This window comes from Hyla sarda, chromosome 9, assembly GCF_029499605.1.
Source record: "Hyla sarda isolate aHylSar1 chromosome 9, aHylSar1.hap1, whole genome shotgun sequence".
In the NCBI taxonomy this organism is placed as follows: Eukaryota; Metazoa; Chordata; class Amphibia; order Anura; family Hylidae; genus Hyla; species Hyla sarda.
The window spans coordinates 8,263,931-8,289,607 of record NC_079197.1 but is presented as its reverse complement, the minus strand read 5'-3'; the positions used below and the strand labels follow the sequence as shown (position 1 = coordinate 8,289,607).

The 25,677-nt window shown below is 44.0% G+C and overlaps 1 protein-coding gene across 1 annotated transcript; it reads right to left on the bottom strand.

The window, feature by feature from the left end:
• Window positions 1–241: 241 nt before the first annotated feature.
• Window positions 242–16,440, bottom strand: BSPRY (B-box and SPRY domain containing). Its single transcript, XM_056539784.1, has 6 exons — window positions 15,593–16,440; window positions 9,512–9,610; window positions 5,041–5,271; window positions 4,568–4,593; window positions 3,504–3,628; window positions 242–1,266 (listed from the first exon to the last, which is right to left on the bottom strand). Exons 1-6 carry the CDS (start codon window positions 16,169–16,171, stop codon window positions 743–745), a joined length of 1,584 nt encoding a protein of 527 aa, XP_056395759.1. The 5' UTR covers window positions 16,172–16,440; the 3' UTR covers window positions 242–742.
• Window positions 16,441–25,677: the final 9,237 nt, after the last annotated feature.

Here is a 25,677-nt window from a genome sequence, read left to right as displayed (position 1 = left end):
CAAAGGATAGGGGATAAGATGTCTGATCATGGGGACCCCCTAGATGTCTGCTGGGGACTCCCACGATCTCCGAAACAGCACCCCAGTCATCCGTGCACGGAGCGAACTGCGCTCCGTGCCCGATGACCGGCGGGTACATTCATGTCTATGTGAGGAGACGTTACGAACGCCGCTGCCGGCCCGGAGATTGTGGGGGTCCCAGCGGCAGGACCCTTGTGATCAGACATCTTATCCCCTATCCTTTTGGAAAGTACTGCTTTAATTTTGGGAACAGCGCCACTCTTGTCTATGGGTTGTGTCAAGTATTGCAGCTCAGCTCCATTCGCTTGATTTGGGGATGAGTCAGATAGCACCTGAAAAAAACATTGGTGTGGTGGCCATGTTCTTGCATTTCCCTAGAAGCCAATGTCACGTAAACATGGTATGACCCACCAAGTCACCCAAGATTTTCATTGGTTCCTCTGACTGGTTGAGTGATAAGGTGATGCCTGGAGTCCATCCCGGTCTACATGAGTGTGTCCAAAGTCACATTGAAGACACAACAAGAACGGGCACCAGCGCGCCAAGACAGGCCAACCATATCCAACCATTGGATAGGACACCAAACCGCTTCTGGAGAACCAACCCCAAACAGAATACTCGGAATACTCCGCTTTGGGTAGAGTTTTCCTTTACATATGTAACAAATATACAGACGTTCTATAACAAAGAATCTGTACAAGTAAGGACGTTCCTTCTGGGGTCACTTCTCGAGACTGATGGAGTCGTCGGCCACGGCGAACACCGGACTAACCGGAGCGGTAAACTTCGCCTGGTGACTGTACAAGATGACGCAAGAAACGGGGTCAAAGAAGACCAGCTCTCCGGCATCCATGTCCACCAGGACGCCAACTTGTTTTGGACTCTTTAGAAGTTCCACAAGTTCGTGCTTAGAGTCATGGGAGAAACGGAAGTCTTTATCGTAGCGGGAGAAGATCCAGGACACCGGATTGTACCCCAGCCTGGCGTCGTTGCCCGAGCCCTTACGTGCGATAGATCTGTAGGTGATGCCAAGCTTGTAGGCGCAACACGTCTCCACGTTCACCTTCCACATGTGGATGCCCTTCTGGAAGGACTCTACCGCCAAGCAGTTGGGCCAGTGGTCGAATCTTTCGGGCCCGTCTGGATAGTCCTTTGCTTTTTTGGGCAGGAACTTAAGGCTGTTGTTGTCTGATAGGGCAAGCAAGGGGCTCAGGGTCTTCTCATCAAATGTGAGGCCTTTACAAGCTGAAAAATAGGAGAACCCATTATGACCTATCATTATAGTAGAACAGTGGTCTCAAACTGTGGCCCTCCAGATGTTGCAAAACTTCAACTCTCAGCATGCCCGGACAGCCTTCGGCTGTCCGGGCATGCTGATAGTTGAAGTTTTGCAACATCTGGAGGGCCACAGTTTGAGACCACTGTAGTAGAAGATACTCCTCATTGGGGTAGAAGAAACTAGAAGCGGGTGTAGAGTCATATACTGACAGGAGTTGTTAAAGTGGACCTGTCGTCAACAAAAACTTTTTATATAATGTAGATAATAGAATTATATGTATATTTGTAATATACATTGGTTAAAAAATGTGTATTCATGGGGGAAAAGGTGCAGTCCCTGCAGATATTGCCTGTGAGGAGTCCAAATACAGGAAGGGAGGGCGGGACAAGCAGGGCTCTGTGCAGGCTCCTGGCTTGTCAATCATCCACATGTGTGAGCCAATAGGATGTCACAGAGCGTCACTGTACAGAGCCCTGGCATGGGAAGAAGATAGGTGAAGGTGTAGAAGACAGAGGAAGGACATAAATGAAGCTGTAGTGTCTGTTATTGACCAGAGGTGTAGGAGAGGACAGGGGTAGAGGATATTGTAAGGTGAAGGGTCTTATACTGACCGGAGGTGTAAGAGAGGACAGGGGTAGAGGATATAGTAAGGTGTGGGGTCTTATACTGACCGGAGGTGTAAGAGAGGACAGGGGTAGAGGATATTGTAAGGTGAAGGGTCTTATACTGACCGGAGGTGTAAGAGAGGACAGGGGTAGAGGATATAGTAAGGTGTGGGGTCTTATACTGACCGGAGGTGTAAGAGAGGACAGGGGTAGAGGATATAGTAAGGTGTGGAGTCTTATACTGACCGGAGGTGTAAGAGAAGACAGGGGTAGAGGATATAGTAAGGTGAAGGGTCTTATACTGACCGGAGGTGTAAGAGAGGACAGGGGTAGAGGATATAGTAAGGTGTGGGGTCTTATACTGACCGGAGGTGTAAGAGAGGACAGGGGTAGAGGATATTGTAAGGTGAAGGGTCTTATACTGACCGGAGGTGTAAGAGAGGACAGGGGTAGAGGATATAGTAAGGTGTGGGGTCTTATACTGACCGGAGGTGTAAGAGAGGACAGGGGTAGAGGATATAGTAAGGTGTGGAGTCTTATACTGACCGGAGGTGTAAGAGAAGACAGGGGTAGAGGATATAGTAAGGTGAAGGGTCTTATACTGACCGGAGGTGTAAGAGAGGACAGGGGTAGAGGATATAGTAAGGTGTGGGGTCTTATACTGACCGGAGGTGTAAGAGAGGACAGGGGTAGAGGATATTGTAAGGTGAAGGGTCTTATACTGACCGGAGGTGTAAGAGAGGACAGGGGTAGAGGATATAGTAAGGTGTGGGGTCTTATACTGACCGGAGGTGTAAGAGAGGACAGGGGTAGAGGATATAGTAAGGTGTGGGGTCTTATACTGACCGTAGGTGTAAGAGAGGACAGGGGTAGAGGATATAGTAAGGTGAAGGGTCTTATACTGACCGGAGGTGTAAGAGAGGACAGGGGTAGAGGATATAGTAAGGTGTGGGGTCTTATACTGACCGGAGGTGTAAGAGAGGACAGGGGTAGAGGATATAGTAAGGTGTGGGGTCTTATACTGACCGGAGGTGTAAGAGAGGACAGGGGTAGAGGATATAGTAATGTCTTATACTGACCGGAGGTGTAAGAGAGGACAGGGGTAGAGGATATAGTAAGGTGTGGGGTCTTATACTGACCGGAGGTGTAAGAGAGGACAGGGGTAGAGGCTATAGTAAGGTGTGGGGTCTTATACTGACCGGAGGTGTAAGAGAGGACAGGGGTAGAGGATATAGTAAGGTGTGGGGTCTTATACTGACCGGAGGTGTAAGAGAGGACAGGGGTAGAGGATATAGTAAGGTGTGGGGTCTTATACTGACCGGAGGTGTAAGAGAGGACAGGGGTAGAGGATATAGTAATGTCTTATACTGACCGGAGGTGTAAGAGAGGACAGGGGTAGAGGATATAGTAAGGTGTGGGGTCTTATACTGACCGGAGGTGTAAGAGAGGACAGGGGTAGAGGATATAGTAATGTCTTATACTGACCGGAGGTGTAAGAGAGGACAGGGGTAGAGGCTATAGTAAGGTGTGGGCTCTTATACTGACCGGAGGTGTAAGAGAGGACAGGGGTAGAGGATATAGTAATGTCTTATACTGACCGGAGGTGCAGCAGAGTACAGACAGGGCCCACAGTCTGTTCAGTAATGGACTCTGACAACAATTCGAGTTAAAGTTTAACTTTTCTGACTCTTTAGGTTCCAGAATTCCTTCAGCTTCTTCTGTCCTACAATTGGAAGACAAATCTCATTAAGGACACTGGGGAGACTATTGCCATATATAGATCTTAAAGGAAATGTCTATCTTGGTATCTAGTATCAAAAGTAACAAAACATTGCCCTAATATAGTCCTGCTAAAACAAAATAATCACCAGTCATTATCAGTATACAGCAGCAGTATACAGATCTGGGAGGGGTCTGAGAGCTGCTAGAAGAGATCTGATAAGTGATGATGTCATCCTGTAGTCAGCTGACCCAGGACAGATCACTTTCTCTGACACATTAAAGGGGAACTCTCGTGGAAAACATTTTTTTTTTTTAAATCAACTGGTGCCAGAAAGTTAAACAGATTTGTAAATTACTTCTATTAAAAAATCTTAATCCTTCCAGTACTTATTAGCTGCTGAATACTACAGAGGAAATGGTTTTCTTTTTGGAACACAGAGCTCTCTGCTGACATCTCTGTCCATTTTAAGAACTGTCCAGAGTAGGAGAATATCCCCATAGCAAACATATGCTGCTCTGGGCAGTTCCTAAAATGGACAGAGATGTCAACAGAGAGCACTGTGCTCGTGATGTCAGCAGAGAGCTCTGTGTTCCAACAAGAAAACCCATTTCCTCTGTAGAATTCAGCAGCTAATAAGTACTGGAAGGATTAAGATTTTTTAATAGAAGTCATTTACTAATCTGTTTAACTTTCTGGCACCAGTTGATTTAAAAAAAAAAAAAAAAAAGTTTTCCACCAGAGTACCCCTTTAAGCACTGTGATTTTCTGTGGGTCACATGGTTGATGATCACATGACTCAGTTACAGTAATGAAATGTATGAATGCAGCTGTGCTGGAATAAAACATATGGCGCTGTAGGACTAGTGATGGTGAGCCTGCATGATACGTGCAAAAAAAACAAACGCTAGAGTGCTACTTTAGTTAGTTGTCAGCACTAACCTGTCTTCCATTTTATTTTCAGAAACCTGGAAAAGCAAACAAGGGGGAAAAGTGAGATTTAGATATCCAAAAGCTTTATTTCATTTATTTTGTTTTACATAATATAAATTGGGACTACGCACTCCAGGTAGGTCTCTAATCTATTAGACAGTGTTTCCCAACCCGTGTGCCTACAGCTGTTGCAAAACTACATCTCCCAGCATGCCCGGACAGCCAACGGCTGTCCGGGCATGCTGGGAGTTGTAGTTTTGCCACAGCTGGGGGCACCCTGTTTGGGAAACACTGCTTTAAGAGCGGTGCAGTTGCCCGTAGCAACCAATCAGCTTGGTTCTTTCATTTTTATAAAATGAAAGTGAAAGAAGCGATCTGATTGGTTGCTATGGGCAACTGTGCCAGCACTTTCTTCTTCATAGGTTTTGATAAATCTCCCCCCCATTATGTATAATGTGGCCCTCAAGCAGATTATTACGTACAATGAGGTTGAGGTCGTCCATCTTGGTCAGCATGTCCACCAGGTAGTTCCTGATACCCGACAGCTTCTTGATGGACTCCGTCCAGTGGGCCCTCTGGGTGAGGATCCCTTGCTGGGCCCGTTCCTCCTCCGTGTGGATCTCCTCCAGAAGTCGCTGCTCTTCATTGTCGCACACGTTGCGGATAAAGTTCAGTCGCTGGATGATCAGCTCACGAGCGGTTCTGGCCGAGCTCTGGAACACAGGATATAACTCAGGATCAGTATAGGATAAGTAATGTAATGTATGTACACAGTGACCTCACCAGCAGAATAGTGAGTACAGCTCTGGGGTATAATACAGGATATAACTCAGGATCAGTACAGGATAAGTAATGTAATGTATGTACACAGTGACCTCACCAGCAGAATAGTGAGTGCAGCTCTGGAGTATAATACAGGATATAACTCAGGATCAGTACAGGATAAGTAATGTAATGTATGTACACAGTGATCTCACCAGCAGAATAGTGAGTGCAGCTCTGGAGTATAATACAGGATATAACTCAGGATCAGTACAGGATAAGTAATGTAATGTATGTACACAGTGACCTCACCAGCAGAATAGTGAGTACAGCTCTGGAGTATAATACAGGATATAACTCAGGATCAGTACAGGATAAGTAATGTAATGTATGTACACAGTGACCTCACCAGCAGAATAGTGAGTACAGCTCTGGGGTATAATACAGGATATAACTCAGGATCAGTATAGGATAAGTAATGTAATGTATGTACACAGTGACCCCACCAGCAGAATAGTGAGCACAGCTCTGGTGTATAATACAGGATATAACTCAGGATAAGTAATGTATATACACAGTGACCTCACCAGCAGAATAGTGAGTACAGCTCTGGTGTATAATACAGGATATAACTCAGGATAAGTAATGTATATACACAGTGACCTCACCAGCAGAATAGTGAGTACAGCTCTGGTGTATAATACAGGATATAACTCAGGATCAGTATAGGATAAGTAATGTAATGTATGTACACAGTGACCTCACCAGCAGAATAGTGAGTACAGCTCTGGAATATAATACAGGATATAACTCAGGATAAGTAATGTATATACACAGTGACCTCACCAGCAGAATAGTGAGTGCAGCTCTGGGGTATAATACAGGATATAACTCAGGATCAGTACAGGATAAGTAATGTAATGTATGTACACAGTGACCTCACCAGCAGAATAGTGAGTACAGCTCTGGAGTATAATACAGGATATAACTCAGGATCAGTACAGGATAAGTAATGTAATGTATGTACACAGTGACCTCACCAGCAGAATAGTGAGTACAGCTCTGGGGTATAATACAGGATATAACTCAGGATCAGTATAGGATAAGTAATGTAATGTATGTACACAGTGACCCCACCAGCAGAATAGTGAGCACAGCTCTGGTGTATAATACAGGATATAACTCAGGATAAGTAATGTATATACACAGTGACCTCACCAGCAGAATAGTGAGTACAGCTCTGGTGTATAATACAGGATATAACTCAGGATCAGTATAGGATAAGTAATGTAATGTATGTACACAGTGACCTCACCAGCAGAATAGTGAGTACAGCTCTGGAATATAATACAGGATATAACTCAGGATAAGTAATGTATATACACAGTGACCTCACCAGCAGAATAGTGAGTACAGCTCTGGAGTATAATACAGGATATAACTCAGGATCACTACAGGATAAGTAATGTAATGTATGTACACAGTGACCTCACCAGCAGAATAGTGAGTGCAGCTCTGGGGTATAATACAGGATATAACTCAGGATAAGTACAGGATAAGTAATGTAATGTATGTACACAGTGACCTCACCAGCAGAATAGTGAGTACAGCTCTGGAGTATAATACAGGATATAACTCAGGATCAGTACAGGATAAGTAATGTAATGTATGTACACAGTGACCTCACCAGCAGAATAGTGAGTACAGCTCTGGAGTATAATACAGGATATAACTCAGGATCAGTACAGGATAAGTAATGTAATGTATGTACACAGTGACCTCACCAGCAGAATAGTGAGTACAGCTCTGGTGTATAATACAGGATATAACTCAGGATCAGTATAGGATAAGTAATGTAATGTATGTACACAGTGACCTCACCAGCAGAATAGCGAGTGCAGCTCTGGAGTATAATACAGGATATAACTCAGGATCAGTACAGGATAAGTAATGTAATGTATGAACACAGTGACCCCACCAGCAGAATAGTGAGTACAGCTCTGGTGTATAATACAGGATATAACTCAGGATCAGTACATGATAAGTAATGTAATGTATGTACAGAGTTACCTCACCAGCAGAATAGTGAGTGCAGCTCTGGAGTATAGTACAGGATATAACTCAGGATCAGTACAGGATAAGTAATGAATGTACACAGTGACCTCACCAGCAGAATAGTGAGTACAGCTCTGGGGTATAATACAGGATATAACTCAGGATCAGTATAGGATAAGTAATGTAATGTATGTACACAGTGACCCCACCAGCAGAATAGTGAGCACAGCTCTGGTGTATAATACAGGATATAACTCAGGATAAGTAATGTATATACACAGTGACCTCACCAGCAGAATAGTGAGTACAGCTCTGGTGTATAATACAGGATATAACTCAGGATAAGTAATGTATATACACAGTGACCTCACCAGCAGAATAGTGAGTACAGCTCTGGTGTATAATACAGGATATAACTCAGGATCAGTATAGGATAAGTAATGTAATGTATGTACACAGTGACCTCACCAGCAGAATAGTGAGTACAGCTCTGGAATATAATACAGGATATAACTCAGGATAAGTAATGTATATACACAGTGACCTCACCAGCAGAATAGTGAGTGCAGCTCTGGGGTATAATACAGGATATAACTCAGGATCAGTACAGGATAAGTAATGTAATGTATGTACACAGTGACCTCACCAGCAGAATAGTGAGTACAGCTCTGGAGTATAATACAGGATATAACTCAGGATCAGTACAGGATAAGTAATGTAATGTATGTACACAGTGACCTCACCAGCAGAATAGTGAGTACAGCTCTGGGGTATAATACAGGATATAACTCAGGATCAGTATAGGATAAGTAATGTAATGTATGTACACAGTGACCCCACCAGCAGAATAGTGAGCACAGCTCTGGTGTATAATACAGGATATAACTCAGGATAAGTAATGTATATACACAGTGACCTCACCAGCAGAATAGTGAGTACAGCTCTGGTGTATAATACAGGATATAACTCAGGATCAGTATAGGATAAGTAATGTAATGTATGTACACAGTGACCTCACCAGCAGAATAGTGAGTACAGCTCTGGAATATAATACAGGATATAACTCAGGATAAGTAATGTATATACACAGTGACCTCACCAGCAGAATAGTGAGTACAGCTCTGGAGTATAATACAGGATATAACTCAGGATCACTACAGGATAAGTAATGTAATGTATGTACACAGTGACCTCACCAGCAGAATAGTGAGTGCAGCTCTGGGGTATAATACAGGATATAACTCAGGATAAGTACAGGATAAGTAATGTAATGTATGTACACAGTGACCTCACCAGCAGAATAGTGAGTACAGCTCTGGAGTATAATACAGGATATAACTCAGGATCAGTACAGGATAAGTAATGTAATGTATGTACACAGTGACCTCACCAGCAGAATAGTGAGTACAGCTCTGGAGTATAATACAGGATATAACTCAGGATCAGTACAGGATAAGTAATGTAATGTATGTACACAGTGACCTCACCAGCAGAATAGTGAGTACAGCTCTGGTGTATAATACAGGATATAACTCAGGATCAGTATAGGATAAGTAATGTAATGTATGTACACAGTGACCTCACCAGCAGAATAGCGAGTGCAGCTCTGGAGTATAATACAGGATATAACTCAGGATCAGTACAGGATAAGTAATGTAATGTATGAACACAGTGACCCCACCAGCAGAATAGTGAGTACAGCTCTGGTGTATAATACAGGATATAACTCAGGATCAGTACATGATAAGTAATGTAATGTATGTACAGAGTTACCTCACCAGCAGAATAGTGAGTGCAGCTCTGGAGTATAGTACAGGATATAACTCAGGATCAGTACAGGATAAGTAATGAATGTACACAGTGACCTCACCAGCAGAATAGTGAGTACAGCTCTGGAGTATAATACAGGATATAACTCAGGATCAGTACAGGATAAGTAATGTAATGTATGTACACAGTGACCTCACCAGCAGAATAGTGAGTACAGCTCTGGAGTATAATACAGGATATAACTCAGGATCAGTACAGGATAAGTAATGTATGTACACAGTGACCTCACCAGCAGAATAGTGAGTGCAGCTCTGGAGTATAATACAGGATGTAACCTCAGTATATAACGCATAGGATTATAATTACCGCCACTCGTGGGATCTTATCTGGAAGCGCCTCGGCAAGATACTTCTCGATCCCCGCTGTTTGTAGCTGCAGCTTTTCGCATTGATCCACAATCTTGTTCTGAGGAGGAAGCATTTTATTAGTAACGTAGCACGTAAATGGTGGGATCAATACATAACATCCCCCCGCTGGGGTTAACCCTTCCATTGCAAGCAAAACCAACGGCTGTCCGGGTGTGCTGGGATTTGTAGTTTTGCAATAGCTGGAGGCACCCTGGTTGGGATCATTGCTGTAATCTGTCTGTGCCCTGGATTACTCAATGGCCACCACATGAAATTGATCCCAATGAATTGTCACCACATGTCGGGTTAGTAACCCAACTCCCAAGGTGTTCCTGGCTATGGAGCCAAGGAGCCAAGAATCCGGGCCGGGCATAAAGAGTCCATTGTGTGTGTCCCAGAGACGGAGAATGTTGTATTGTTGTTATAGCCCGCCGCAATTATGTCCCGGCCGCGGATCTGTCTCCAGCTGGATATTCATCTGTGATCCAGCTCCACTTTCATCCATTTCCAGCAGACATTCCGCAAACAGAATATTCCGGGGCTAGGACCGGTTGAAAGTGGGCCGTCTCCATTTCTGAGCGGATTTTGCTCAGAAATTTCTACCGTGTGAACGAGGCCTTAAAGGGGTACTCCGCCCCCTAGACATCTTATCCCCTATCCAAAGGATAAGATGTCTGATCGCAGTGATCCTGCCGCTGGGGACCCCCTGCGATCTCGGCTGCGGCACCCCAGACATCCGGTGCACAGAGCAAACTTTGCTCCGTGCCGGATGACTGGCGATGCGGTGGTGGAGGTGGTCACGGCCGCTTGTGACGTCACGGCCACGCCCACTCAATGCAAGTTTACAGGAGGGGGCGTGACGGCCGTCACGCCCCCTCCTATAAACTTGCATTGAGTGGGCGTGGCCGTGACATCACGAGCCTCCTACGCTGCACCCAATGCTCTAAACGAACTTTGGGTGCAGTAGGGAAATCGGGACCCCCGCGATCAGACATCTTATCCCCTATCTTTTGGATAGGGGATAAGATGTCTAGGGGTGAAGTACCCCTTTAAGGGCATACTCCAGCGTTTATATATGGGGGGGGGGTAGACTAGGGTGTTCCGTCCGCCCCCCTCCATGCATTCTTTATAGGAGCAGCTGTTCTCTTGTATCTCCGGTGGTCCCATAGAAAATGTATGGAGGAGACGTGATGACGTCGGACCCACCCGCGATCAGACACTTTTCACCTATTCTTTGGTCGATGAAGTACCCCCTTTAAATGGTATCCCTTTTTTTTTTAACATTGCTGTCTATATAAACTGTCTTGTAGTTTTGCAACAACCAGAGCGCCTCCAGCTGTTGCAAAACTACAACTCCCAGCATGCTGGGAGTTGTAGTTTTGCAACAGCTGGAGGCACCCCTGGTTGGGAAACACTGACCTATACTATATACTACTATATAGTCCAGCATGCTGGGAGTTGTAGTTTTGCAACAGCTGGAGGCACCCCTGGTTGGGAAACACTGACCTATACTATATACTACTATATAGTCCAACATGCTGGGAGTCGTAGTTTTCGTTTGGGGCAGCTGCTGAGCCACAGGCTGTATCAGGGCATGCTGGGAGTTGTTGTTAGTAACTAACTGCAACTCTCAAATTTAATAAAAAAACAGGTGATCAAAAACTCACATCAAAACAAAAATGGTTCTGTTAAAAACTACAGATCAGGGAGCAAAAAATGACCCTCATACAGGCCCGTATAAGGGGAAATAAAAAAGTCAGAATAGGACAAAATTTCCCCCGCATATGTGTATCCTGTGATCACGCATATATAATTAATTATGTAAATTACCATGGCCGGTATTTTTTTTGCAAGAAAGGTGGCGACCCTAGGCGCAGGGCCACACTGTCTTACCACTGAAGTATTCTAGGAGCGGAGATTTCGTTCACATTACTCAATGAGAACATACCCTAAGGATTCCGCTGAATGAATGGAACATTGGTGTAAAATTTTGCAGCAAAAATTAGGGATTCCAGACTGCATTGCCATCAGTGTTGATGTCCACGAGGCCCCAGCGCTGATGGATTTTGGCGGCCGCCGTTACAGATGGAATCTCTGCCCGGAAAATCTTTGGTGTGATTATAACCTTGGGGTATGTTCACACTGAGGAAAAGGAGAGGAACATTTCCTCACCGAAATCCTAGAGCAGAACCCCTCTTTCTTCTACAAGCTTAAAGGGATAAGATGTCTTGGGGCCGGAGTACCCCTTTAAATGAGACAAAAATCAATAAGTCTGATTCATGGCGGAGTCCATGCAGGATTCCTCACCGATCCCACCTGAATTTCCTCAGTGTGAACTGGCCCCATAGCGTCTTGTACGCAGAAGCAGCAGGACTGGTCGTTACCGTAGCGACAGGGACTGACATTGTGTTATGGGATGACTTTTCCCCATGGTGGACATGAGGGGACGACTGCTCATAGGGATCTGATTGCAGTTTTCACTTTTTTCCAATAACAATAATGAGAGTAAACCCGCAGTGCTATGGGGGACTTCTTTATGTTACATGACTGACACTGCTGAGGGAACAGTTGTGCATGCTATGGGTGCACTGGGGCTATTACTGTTATGGGGCACTGGGGCTATCACTGTTATGGGGGCACTTGGGCTATCACTGTTATGGGGGCACTGGGGCTATTACTGTTATGGGGCACTGGGGCTATCACTGTTATGGGGCACTGGGGCTATCACTGTTATGGGGCACTGGTGCTATTACTGTTATGGGGGCACTGGGGCTATTACTGTTATGGGGCACTGGGGCTATCACTGTTATGGGGCACTGGTGCTATTACTGTTATGGGGCACTGGGGCTATTACTGTTATGGGGGCACTGGGGCTATTACTGTTATGGGGGCACTGGGGCTATTACTGTTATGGGGGCACTGGGGCTATTACTGTTATGGGACACTTGGGCTATCACTGTTATTGGACACTGGGGCTATCAATGTTATGGGGGCACTGGGGCTATTACTGTTATGGGACACTGGGGCTATTACTGTTATGGGGCACTAGGGCTATCAATGTTATGGGCGCACTGGGGTCTCACTGTTATGGGGCACTGGGGCTATCACTGTTATGGGGGCACAGGGGCTATTACTATTATGGGAAACTGGGGCTATTAATGTTATGGGAAACTGGGGCTATCACTGTTATGGGGCACTGAGGCTATCACTGTTATGGGGGCACTGGGGCTATGACTGTTATGGGGGCACTGGGGCTATTACTGTTATGGGAAACTGGGGCTATTAATGTTATGGGGCACTGGGGCTATTACTGTTATGGGACACTGGGGCTATCACGGCTATGAGGCACTGAGGCTATCACTGTTATGGGGGCACTGGGGCTATCACTGTTATGGGGGCACTGGGGCTATCACTGTTATGGGAAACTGGGGCTATTAATGTTATGGGGCACTGGAGCTATCCCTGTTCTGGGGGCACTTGGCTGGTACTATTGTGAATAAGCTGTTGGTTTCACTGGGGCTGGAACTGTTATGTGGGGGGCACTGGGGCTATCACTGTTATGGGGGCACTGGGGCTATCAATGTTATGGGGGCACTAGGGCTATTACTGTTATGGGGGCACTGGGGCTATTGCTGTTATGTGGGGCACAAGGGTTATCACTTTTATATTGATAATTATTACTATTTGGAGACTTATGTGGACAGTTATTGGTTGGGAAGTTGTCATTATGGAACTGTTATCTTATAGGAAACCGTAGCTGTGACTGTTATGGGGTCCCTGTGGTATAATTTCGGGGTTAAGCCTTCCATAGACAATAGACATGTGTCAGCCGAACCTGTAGACCATCTAATGTGTATGGTGGCCTCTGAATCTCCACAGACATCTGACTATCCAATGTATACGGCAAATGTATGGGGGGGGGGGGTATAGCTAGCTTTAGGCTATATTCACACTTGAGTTGTGGTTTCTGTAACCATGACGCACAACCATATCTATCACTCTAGAACTCCAATGACTTACTTTAGGTCAGTGTTTCCCATCCAGGGTGCCTCCAGCTGTTGCAAAACTACAACTCCCAGCATGCCCGGACAGCCAACGGCTGTCCGGGCATGCTGGGAGTTGTAGTTTTGCAACAGCTGGAGGCACCCTGGTTGGGAAACACTGCATTAGGGTTAGGACTAAATTGTTTCGTGTTATGACACAATAGGGGAGATTTATCAAAACCTGTCCAGAGGAAAAGTTGCTGAGTTGCCCATAGCAACCAATCAGATCGCTTCTTTCATTTCTGAAAAGGCCTCTGCAAAATGAAAGTAGCGATCTGATTGGTTGCTATGGGCAACTAGGCAACTATTCCTCTGGATAGGTTTTGAGAAATCTTCCCCAATGTGCAACAGCCGCTGTGACACGTGTGAACAGCGTCTTACGTCCCCAGTTCCCATCGCACTTATATACGACAGGGAAGTATTTGTAAAACGTATCGGGAACCTGAGCGCGCGCAGCTCGTGTCACCGGGGCGTGCACCCAGGAAGCGGCGTGTTTGCAGAACTATGATTCAGGAGGGAAATATCAGTCACGTTCCTCTCCTTGTTTTCCTCGTCACCGCTGAAGAGACTGTCACCCAACTTTACAACAGTCCTGAACGGCACATCTGCCCCATGTTTAACAGACGAAACCCCCACATCCCCTGCCAGGCAGAAATCCGTAAAAGCTGGCAACAACTTTTTTTGGCAGCCATATTGGATGTTCATCAGCTTTCTAAGGGACGAATTGAACTAGGACAACCTGTTATAGATCATACAACCTGTAATTGCCCAGATCACACCTGGTATCACACGTCCATGGGCACCGCCAGGCTGGTAGGATCTGGTTGCTTGGCACAGATATGAGGTGATGAATAAGAAGAAGAAGAAATCTTCTCTATATAAGCTGTAATTGCCCAGAACGCACCCGGTATCACACGTCCAGTGTGTGCCCACGCCCTCCAGATGGCATGGGCACCGCCGGGCTGGTAGGAATTGATTGCTTGGCACAGATAGAAGCTGATGAATAATAATAATAAGAAGAAATCTCCCCTATACAACCTGTAATTGCCCAGAACGCTCCCGGTATCACACGTCCAGTGTGTGCCCACCCCTTCCAGCTGGCATGGGCACCACGGGGCTGATAGGATCTGGTTGCTTGGCACAGAGGCACAGATAGAAGATGATGAATAAGAAGAAGAAGAAGAAATCTCCCCTATACACCTTGTAACTGCCCAGAACGCACCCGGTATCACACGTCCAGTGTGTGCCCACTCCCTCTAGCTGGCATGGGCACCGCCGAGCTGGTAGGAATTGATTGCTTGGCACAGATACAAGGTGATAAATAATAATAAGAAGAAATCTCCCCTATACAACCTGTAACTGCCCAGAACACACCCGATATCACACGTCCAGTGTGTGCCCACCCCCTCCAGCTGGTATGGGCACCACCGGGCTGTTAGGTTCTGGTTGCTTGGCACAGATAGAAGCTGATGAATAAGAAGAAGAAGATATCTCCCCTATACAACCTGTCATTGCCCAGAACGCACCCGATATCACACGTCCAGTGTGTGCCCACCCCCTCTAGCTGGCATGGGCACCGCCGAGCTGGTAGGAATTGATTGCTTGGCACAGATACAAGGTGATAAATAATAATAATAATAAGAAAAAATCTCCCCTATACAACCTGTAACTGCCCAGAACGCACCCGGTATCACACGTCCAGTGTGTGCCCACCCCCTCTAGCTGGCATGGGCACCGCCGAGCTGGTAGGAATTGATTGCTTGGCACAGATACAAGGTGATGAATAATAATAATAAGAAATCTCCTCTGTACAATCGCGTCTTCTGCTGCAATGAGTCAGGTCTCTGCTGCAACTCGCTCCCCCCCCCCCTGTCTCCGCACAAGGGTGCTCCAGCTTTAACCCTTGACTAGCCAACATCTCGCCTGCACTGCAGGGTGGCATTGAGCCATAGAGGGGCAGAGCAATGCAATGCAGCGGGGACAGGACCACTACTCACCCGGATCTGAGATGCCCTTTCTTCCACAGGTTTGGTGCGGTGGGTCTCACAGGTGCCCACAGACTTGCACTGGGCACAGATGAGCTTGTGTTCCTCATAGCAGAAGAGGCTGAGCTCCTGCCCATGGACCCTGCAGGTGTCTGGCACTGAGATGTCTATGGCTCCCTGTTGCACGTCAATCTTTCCAGGCGTCTCATCCAGAGATGGGTGGTCTTCCAGATCAATGTTCTCCTCATTGGAGGTCTCCAGGGATAAGGTGGCCAGATGACCCTCAGGGATCCATTCCTCAGCAAAGGGAGACTTCATGTCCCTGTCCCCAGCCTGAAGGGCGTCCAGCTTCCCAGATCCTCTGCACGAATGAGATCCAGTGATCATCCATAGTGGGGGCTGGGGGTCCCCAGGGACAGAGCCTGGATAGGACATCCTGGAGGAGAGCAGGACCCTGGAGGGAGGAGAGGTGTCTGTTTGGAGCCTGTGCTCCTTGCACCTGTCCCCAGGTAGAGTCAGACAACCCCTGGGAGGAGCCGGGAGACTGTGACAAAGCTGAAAGGATTCCACAAAGTTACCAAGGAGAATCATCTGCTCCAGTGGAGACCCCCAGCCCCTCCCTGAGAACCAATGAATGCGGATCACTACACGGCTGCACAGACAGGCTGAGGGCAATGATGGGACTTGTAGTTCTACAACAGCTGGAGATGCTCAGGATACAGTGTTGGCACAATATGATAAAATATTATACAATATGATAAAATATACAATATGATACAATATGATTCAATATGATACAATATGAAACAATATGATACAATATGATGCAATATGATTCAATATGATACAATATGATAAAATATGATACAATATGATAAAATATGATTCAATATGATAAAATATGATACAATATGATACAATATGATACAATATGATACAATATGATAAAATATGATACAATATGATATGTACACGGGGGTCTCACTTATCAAACGGCAGGAAAAAGCTGCAGCTTAAATGTGTCTGAAATACATATAGTGACGCATGGCGAACAAGGTGTCTGAGCAACCATGGCAGGTCCATCATACAGTGGACATCATCTATATATTTATCTATCTCATATGTTTCTATCTATTGATCTATTTATCTTGTATTTACCTATTTATTAGTCTCTTATCTCTATCTATCTCCTATCTGTGTATCTCATATCTATCTATCTATCTATTTATCTACTGTATCTATCTATCTGTCTCTCTATTTATCTACTGTATCTATCTGTCTATCTCATATCTATCTATCTCATCTCTATCTATCTATCTCATATCTATCTATCTATCTATCTATTTATCTACTTTATCTATCTATCTCTCTATCTATCTCATATCCATCTATCTATCTATCTATCTATCTATCTATCTATCTCATCTCTATCTATCTATCTCATATCTATCTATCTAGCTATCTATCTATCTATCTATCTCATATCTATCTATCCCATATCTATCTATCTATCTCATATCTATTTCATATTTATCTCACTATATGTGCTCCATTGTTTTCAGTAGGAATACATGCATGAACTCCCATGTATAACACATGTGATTAAGTGAGATATAAAGGATACGTTCACACTATGGAGTCTTAGCGCGGAATTCCGTTCAGAGATTCCACTGTGCGAATTTAACATTGGCGTGAATGGTTCTTACGCAAAAGGAAGATGTAGGGGGTCGGCACTACCTGTTCCAATCCGGACTGGAATAACAACAGAAGATACGCCTGGTGCACACAGCTGCTAGGGTGATCCACCTTCAGCGGTGCTCGATCCACAGAAGTAGCTGCATCACACCATGATTCCCATAGAAAGAAGAGGATGGCACTTCATAGAGTAGATACAATGTGATTTTATTCACTCGTGAACATCGGCAGGTAGAGGTACAGAGAGGGAGCAGACAAATGGAACAACGCCGTTTTGTGGTAACGTACCACTTCTGAAGCGGTACATTGCCACGAAACGGCGTTGTTCCATTTGTCTGCTCCCTCTCTGTACCTCTACCTGCCGATGTTCACGAGTGAATAAAATCACATTGTATCTACTCTGCGAAGTGCCATCCTCTTCTTTCTATGGGAATCAATGAATGGTTCTTACGTCTGCCGCGGAAAGGCAAAGGAATGAACATGTTGAACTGTCCAGAACAGGAGAAAATCCCCATAGCAAACATATGCTGCTCTGGACAGTTCCTAAAATGGACAGCAGAGGTCAGCAGAGAGCACTGTGGTTATGACAGAAGAGAAATCCAAAAAGAAAAGAATTTCCTCTGTAGTATACAGCCCCTAAAAATTGCTGGAAGGATTTAGATTTTTTAATAGAAGTGATTTACAAATGTAGAATTAATTTGGAGAGTACCAGTCCTCAAGAACACTAGGGAATAAAGTATAGAAAGATAAAAGGAGAATAATACTTTATTCCCTATACTTTATTCTATACTTTATTCCCTATACTTTATTCTATACTTTATTCTATACTTTATTCCCTATACTTTATTCTATACTTTATTCCCTATACTTTATTCTATACTTTATTCCCTATACTTTATTCTATACTTTATTCCCTATACTTTATTCTATACTTTATTCCCTATACTTTATTCTATACTTTATTCCCTATACTTTATTCTATACTTTATTCTATACTTTATTCCCTATACTTTATTCTATACTTTATTCTATACTTTATTCCCTATACTTTATTCCCTATACTTTATTCTATACTTTATTCCCTATACTTTATTCTATACTTTATTCTATACTTTATTCCCTATACTTTATTCTATACTTTATTCCCTATACTTTATTCTATACTTTATTCCCTATACTTTATTCTATACTTTATTCCCTATACTTTATTCTATACTTTATTCCCTATACTTTATTCTATACTTTATTCCCTATACTTTATTCTATACTTTATTCTATACTTTATTCCCTATACTTTATTCTATACTTTATTCCCTATACTTTATTCTATACTTTATACCCTATACTTTATTCTATACTTTATTCCCTATACTTTATTCTATACTTTATTCCATACTTTATTCCCTATACTTTATTCTATACTTTATTCCCTATACTTTATTCTATACTTTATTCCATACTTTATTCCCTATACTTTATTCTATACTTTATTCCCTATACTTTATTCTATACTTTATTCCCTATACTTTATTCTATACTTTATTCCCTATACTTTATTCTATACTTTATTCCCTATACTTTATTCTATACTTTATTCCCTATACTTTATTCTATACTTTATTCCCTATACTTTATTCTATACTTTATTCTATACTTTATTCCCTAGTGTTCTTGAGGACTGGTACTCTCCAAATTAATTCTACATTACTCTAGGCCTTATTGGGTGAAGGCATCACGTTTAACCTCGAACACTTATCTCCCCATATCCTAAGTGAGCTACACATCCTTTTCTGCATAATTTACAAATCTGCTTAACTTTCTGGCACCAGTTGATTAAAAAAAATAAATAAATAAAAAAAAGTTTTCCTCGGGAGTACCCCTTTAAAGCTTTATTTATTTGACGGTCGGTGTTATACACAGTGGAGGTAGCAGTCGCACTGGGGCCCTGGTGCCTAAGGGAGCCCCAAAGCACGTCTGCCCTATAAGAGAGCAGTACAAAGATTGGCATAGTGCCATGGTGGCCCCAGAGATACAAGCTCCGCCCCTGCTGTTACCTGTACAGTTCTATAATATTACACATATATAAGCAGTGTATGATCTCGCTGTCTCCTTCACCTGACTATGACTTGTGACGTCACCCTGAGGAATGTGTTAAAGCGGAGATAACCGTCCATACTAGGTGACCTATTTATCATCAGTCACATGGGCGACCGAACCCCCCCCCCCCCCCATATGGCATTATACCAACATAGTGCATAGGAAATGTGCCGCTCACATCTGGGTCTGTAAAGGGGTACTCCGGAGGAATAAAATCTTTTCAAATTAACTGGTGCCAGAACGTTATACAGATTTGTAAATTACTTCTATATAAAAATCTTAACCCTTCCAGTACTTATCAGCTGCTGTATGCTCCACAAGAAATTGTGCAGTTTTTTCTAGTCTGACCACAGTGCTCTCTGCTGCCACCTCTGTCCATGTCAGGAACTGTCCGGAGCAGGAGAGGTTTGCTATGGGGATTTGCTTCTAAACGGGGCGTTTTTTCTTCCTGGAATACCCCTTTAATGTCATAACTTATTAAAGAGGGAAAACTAAGCAGATCTCTTCCAGGACCACACCTGTCCTCGGGTTGTATGTGATATTACAACTCAGTTCCATTAAAGGGGTACTTCACTGGAAATCATTTATGTATTTATTTTTTAAAATCAACTGGTGCCAGAAAGTTAAACAGATTATCACCAGACATTGCCAGTTTAATGTGTCACTCTGTCATTGTTTTATATATTTATATTTTATAATCTGAATGAAAAATAATTTTTGACCAACGCTGCCATAATTCATTATTACCCACATCATTATGCACCATTGGTGAGGTCCTAGAGGCATAAGCTATATATTCTATTTGATATTTATTAGTGCTGCCGGTGGGGTCCGGCTTTAGCTTTGATTGCCTCGGTCCTTCTGTTGTGAGCTGCACCTAATTTTAAGATTTGTAAATTACTTCTATTTAAAAATCTTAACCCTTCCAGTACTTATCAGCTGCTGTATGCTCCACAGGAAGTTCTTTTCAAATTTCCTTTCTGTCTGACCACAGTGCTCTTTGCTGACACCTCTGTCCATTTTAGGAACTGTCCAGAGCAGGATAAGTTTGCTATGGGGATTTGCTCCTCTGCTCTGGACAGTTCCTAAAATGGACAGAGGTGTCAGCAGAGAGCACTGTGGTCAGACAGAAAAGAACTTCCTGTGGAGCATACAGCAGCTGATAAGTACTGGAAGGATTAAGATTTTTTTTAATAAAAGTCATTTACAAATCTGTTTAACTTTGAACAAACAAAAAAAAACATGTTTTCCAGTGGAGTACCCCTTTAAGGTGAATGGACCAAAGTTGTAATACCACACACAAACTGAGGAAAGGGTTTGTGCTGTTTTTTTTTTTTTTTAAAGAAATCAGATCTGTTTTTCTATTAACCCCTTTAATGTTGGTTTAAAACTAAAAATGTTTTTTCTATTCTTGGATGAGACCAGAAAGGGCTCTGGCATCTGTCATTGTTTCCTCAGCGACAACGCGTTCGACCAGTTCTCCCAGTAAAGTGAAATGGCCACTGGTATCTTGATTTCACAACCTGGGCGGGCAGGTTGGGGTGTACCGCTTGTGATGTGAGTTGTCTTATGTTTCCGTCTCTACGGATAATGACTGTGTGAGGAAAGCCCTGGTCATCCATCTTTCCCAGGCCCCTGCACCTATATGTATATTGCTCCATCCCAGTATTACTGTATACCTAGTCAAATCTGTCTTGTGGATGTCTAGCGTACGTGGATGATAACCTGGTGTGATAGCCTGGGGGAGTAAGGTATATGGGAGTGTAGCTGTGCGGTTACTAAGGGTGCCTACTTAACCCTTTCTATTCGTGATGCCAGGGTGCGGGCTTTTCTCTGTGTATGCTTGTCCTACCGCCACCCTTCCCAAGAGCGATAGGGAGATAGGAAATAATTGATTGTCCACAACCGGAGATTTGCAGAAACTTGTCGGAGCTTTTACTGAAGATTTTATGCAATAATGAACAGGAACAGTCCATATAACAAAGTCTATTAGAGCTTGACAAGTGGTTGGGACCTCGTGAGTCTATTGAGCTTAGGAAGATAATTGTTGCGATGATCCACTGGATTTAGGGGTTTAAATTCGGTCCAGTAATCACGCTAGCTTTAGCGGGGATTGAGATTTTAACTCACGGTTTAGGTTATGCTGAGGCCGGTAGGTTTTCTGGCCTAGAGTGTCTTTGAAAGTTGCGCAGATCCGTCCTGCTAGTCCAGCATCCACGAGAGAAGCAACCTAAGAGAGCGATCATTGGCTACAGCTCCCTTATATGAACTAGTGCTAATTGGTCCAATACTTCTGTCAATCACCTTTACATAGACCTCCAAAGGTCCTCTAACATACCGTAGAGAAACTAACATGGTCACATGACCGAAGGTCCTGCGACGCCAACAAGGTAAGTACTATACATTATATATAGACATTATTAAATATGTACATACAAACATCATAACATTTAGAAAAGAAGAGAGGCGACTAGGGGCTGTCCCGCCTGGGAGACCCCACCTGAACGTAGTAACTCTGACTTTGGGGACCACCACACAAGGTACGGTATGCAATACGGTACCGGGACACCACACTGGTATGAGAAGTAAGATCAACCATATTGGTCATCACACAGCTTTCCTAGAACTGTGAATGGCTAAGAAACATCTGAATTAGAGATGAGCGAACTGACAGTAAATTCGATTCGTCACAAACTTTTCGGCTCGGCAGTTGATGACTTTTCCTGCATAAATTAGTTCAGCTTTCAGGTGCTCCATTGGGCTGGAAAAGGTGGATACATTCCTAGGAAAGAGTCTCCTAGGACTGTATCCACCTTTTCCAGCCCACCGGAGCACCTGAAAGCTGAACTAATTTACGCAGGATAAGTCATTAACTGCCGAGCCGAGAAGTTCGTGACGAATCGAATTTACTGTAAGTTCGCTCAGCTCTAATCTGAATGATAGACACTAAATTCTGTTGGCTGTATCTATAGTGCAGTGTTTTCCAATCAGAGTCCTCCAGCTGTTGCAAAACTACAACTCCCAGCATGCCCGGACAGCCAACGGCTGTCCGGGCATGCTGGGAGTTGTAGTTTTGCAAAAGCTGGAGGACCACAGTTTTTGAGACCTACATCTCCCAGCATGCCTGGACATGCTGGGAGTTGTAGTATTGCAACAGCTGGAGGTCCACAGTTTTTGAGACCTAGTTTCTAAGTCTGTGGCGCTCCAGCTGTTGTAGTTTTGCAACAGCTGGAGGCACCCTGGTTGGAAACCACTGCTATAGCGGTTTTCCTTTTATCCTATATATGATTTGTATGTATAACCAGGGACAACCTTTGTACAGATGCTATATGAGGACATACGGACGTCACAGAGTAAAGTCCTCTCTATGGTGGACCCGGCCTCTCTGTGTATTACAACAAACACACAGACTTGACCGCCACAGTGACAACTGGACACATGACTCAGTCACAGCAAGATTCCATTTTACACTCATTTTACAGGGCTATAGACACTGATAAATAAACGTAAATAGAAAAACCAGATCCACCGACCGGCGATCTTCGCATAACGAGCGTACATTCAGGATTATCTATAAAGATTAACTACATAAAATGGCCGCATCCTTTATCCCTTCAGTCAATGTGGCGTAAAAGTCATCCAGACAGTCATATATAATGTTTACTATCCTTCACGGGTAGATCAGGTTAAACACGTTACACGAGTTATACAGACAATGCCGGTCCGTGTCGGAAACGACTACAGTGAGACATGGATGATCCGCTGACGTCAGTTGTCATTGTCGCCGCCAAGATCAGTCATGTTGCGTAACAAGGCGAGCTGATATTACTTATATTACGTGCAGCGGGGGAGGGGGGATTTACTTATCGCTTTTAATGGTTAGAGTGAAAACACACATAATGCGGTGGCGTTGCGGTAGGCCGTATGAGGTGAGTGGTTCTAAAATGCTACTGTTAACCTGCAATTTTTTTTATTTTTTTATTTTGCCGGTTTTAGCAATTACACAGTAATTGCTAAATAGATAAAACTAAACTAAATTCCATAAAAAAGCACAAATTAAAGGGATACTCTGGTGGAAAACTTTTTTTTTTCTTTTTAGATCAACTGGTGCCAGAAAGTTAAACAGATTTGTAAATTAATTCTATTAATTTTTTTTTTAATCCTTCCAGTTCTTATTAGCTGCTGAATACTACAGAGGAAATTCTTTTCTTTTTGGAACACAGAGCTCTCTGCTGAATCACGAGAACAGTGCTCTCTGCTGACATCTCTGTCCATTTTAAGAACTGTCCAGAGTAGGAGAAAATCCCCATAGCAAACATACGCTGCTCTGGACAGTTCTTAAAATGGACAGAGGTGTCAGCAGAGAGCACTGTGGTCACGATGTCAGCAGAGAGCTCTGTGTTCCCAAAAGAAAAGAATTTCCTCTGTAGTATTCAGCAGCTAATAAGTACTGGAAGGATTAAGATTTTTTAATAGAAGTAATTTACAAATCTGTTTTACTTTCTGGCACCAGTTGATAAAACAAATAAAAAAAACAAATAAAAAAAAGTTTTCCAACGGAGTACCCCTTTAAGGCTGGGATTCCTTTCAAAACTTTGTTTTTTATGGGCAGAAATGAGGCTGAATGGGGCCTTAGTCCATGTTCACATTTTGGAATTTCAATGTGGAAATTCCGCTGCAGCAGAGTCCAATTGAATTCAACGGGATTCTGATGCGACATGCACATGGCAGAATTTCAGTGCCAAAAACATGTTCCTGGCGCGGAAATTCCAAATTCTGTGTCCGCAGAAAGAATGAAACCATTCATTCATTCTGCGGACTCCGCACGGAATGCATAGCTGTCTATGAGACGACGCATTCCTGTGCGGTCCTAGCGCCGGCATATTATGCCGATGCCCGCAGTCTCCAAAATGTCCGCACAGAGATTTTCTGTGCGGACATTCCGGACCTGTGAACGTGGCCTTAGGCTATGTTCACAAGGCCGAAAATCTGCAGAGTTCAGCATATTTGCTTGTTTTGGTGGCAATAGGACGGCTCGGAAATGCACTCTGCATAGACTGCACTGCAAATCCGAGCGGAATCCGCAGAAACATTGAACCGGTTCAATGTTTCTGCAGATGCTGGAACCGACATTTCCACGTCAGAAACATCTGCCAAGTGCACAGTGCAGCAGAATCCCATTGAAATCAATAGGACTCTGCGGTAGCGGAACATTCCTGGGGACATAGCCTTAGGCCGGGTTCACACTACGGATTTTGTGAGTGGAATTTCATTTAGAAATTGCTGGCAATGGGATTCCGCTGCACAGTGGACACTGCTGAGTTTTTGAAGCGGTCTTTCCACACGTTAAATCCCCTCAAAAAATTCCGCCAGAACAATGAACTCATTCAATGTTCTGGCGGTTCTCCTCTCCACAGACATTACCGTCTATGGGGACGGCAATGTCTGCCCGATCCTATCTCTGACTGATTTAGTCAGCCCTGGTCGCGCTCGGAACCTCCGGCCTTAGGGTCGGGCAAACAACAGATCTATTGTCAAGATATTTTTCGTTGTTCTGATCCAATGATAGAGCAGAAGAGAAAAAACAATGCAGGTGTGAACACGGCCTTAATGAACAAATTATTGATTACCATAGTAACCAATCAGATTGCAGCTTCTATTTATGAGACATTTTATTCACCATAATTAGCCTGATTGGTTGCTATTGGCAACTCCCCTGCACTTGTCCAGCTACACAGTGGTCTCCATACTGTGGACCTCCAGATGTTGCAAAACTACAACTCTCAGCATGCCCGGACAGCCAACGGCTGTCCGGGCATGCTGGGAGTTGTTGTTTTGCAACATCTGGAGGGCCATAGTTTGGACACCACTGGACTACAGTAACTAAGTGCATGCTGGGAGTTGTTGTTTTGCAACATCTGGAGGGCCATAGTATGGAGACCACTGGACTACAGTAACTTAGTACATGCTGGGAGTTGTAGTTTTGCAATATCTGGAGGGCCAGAGTTTGGACACCACTGGACTACAGTAACTTAGTGCATGCTGGGAGTTGTAGTTCTGCAACATCTGGAGGTCTACAGCATGTCTTCCTTCCTTACTGACTGTAACAGTTCCTAGACATTACAACAGTGATCCCCAACCTGTGGCTCTTTATCTGTTGGAAAACAACTACTCCCATCATGCCCTGACAGAAGAATTACATGTTGGGAGTTGTAGTTTTGCTACAGGTGTTGAGCCACAAGCTGGAAATCACAAGGTGAAATTCCCCTCCCTTCTCCCCGCCCGCAGTGTGTAGGAGGCGGAAC

Excerpts from the sequence above, each read along its gene's own strand:
- BSPRY (XM_056539784.1), bottom strand. The coding sequence starts at position 16,171 with ATGATTCTCCTTGGTAACTTTGTGGAATCCTTTCAGCTTTGTCACAGT. Across the intron at positions 5,272-9,511 it reads ATAAGATCCCACGAGTGGCG|AGCTCGGCCAGAACCGCTCG; the intron begins GTAATTATAATC and ends CCTGTGTTCCAG. Across the intron at positions 1,267-3,503 it reads TGTACTCTGCTGCACCTCCG|CTTGTAAAGGCCTCACATTT; the intron begins GTCAGTATAAGA and ends CCTATTTTTCAG.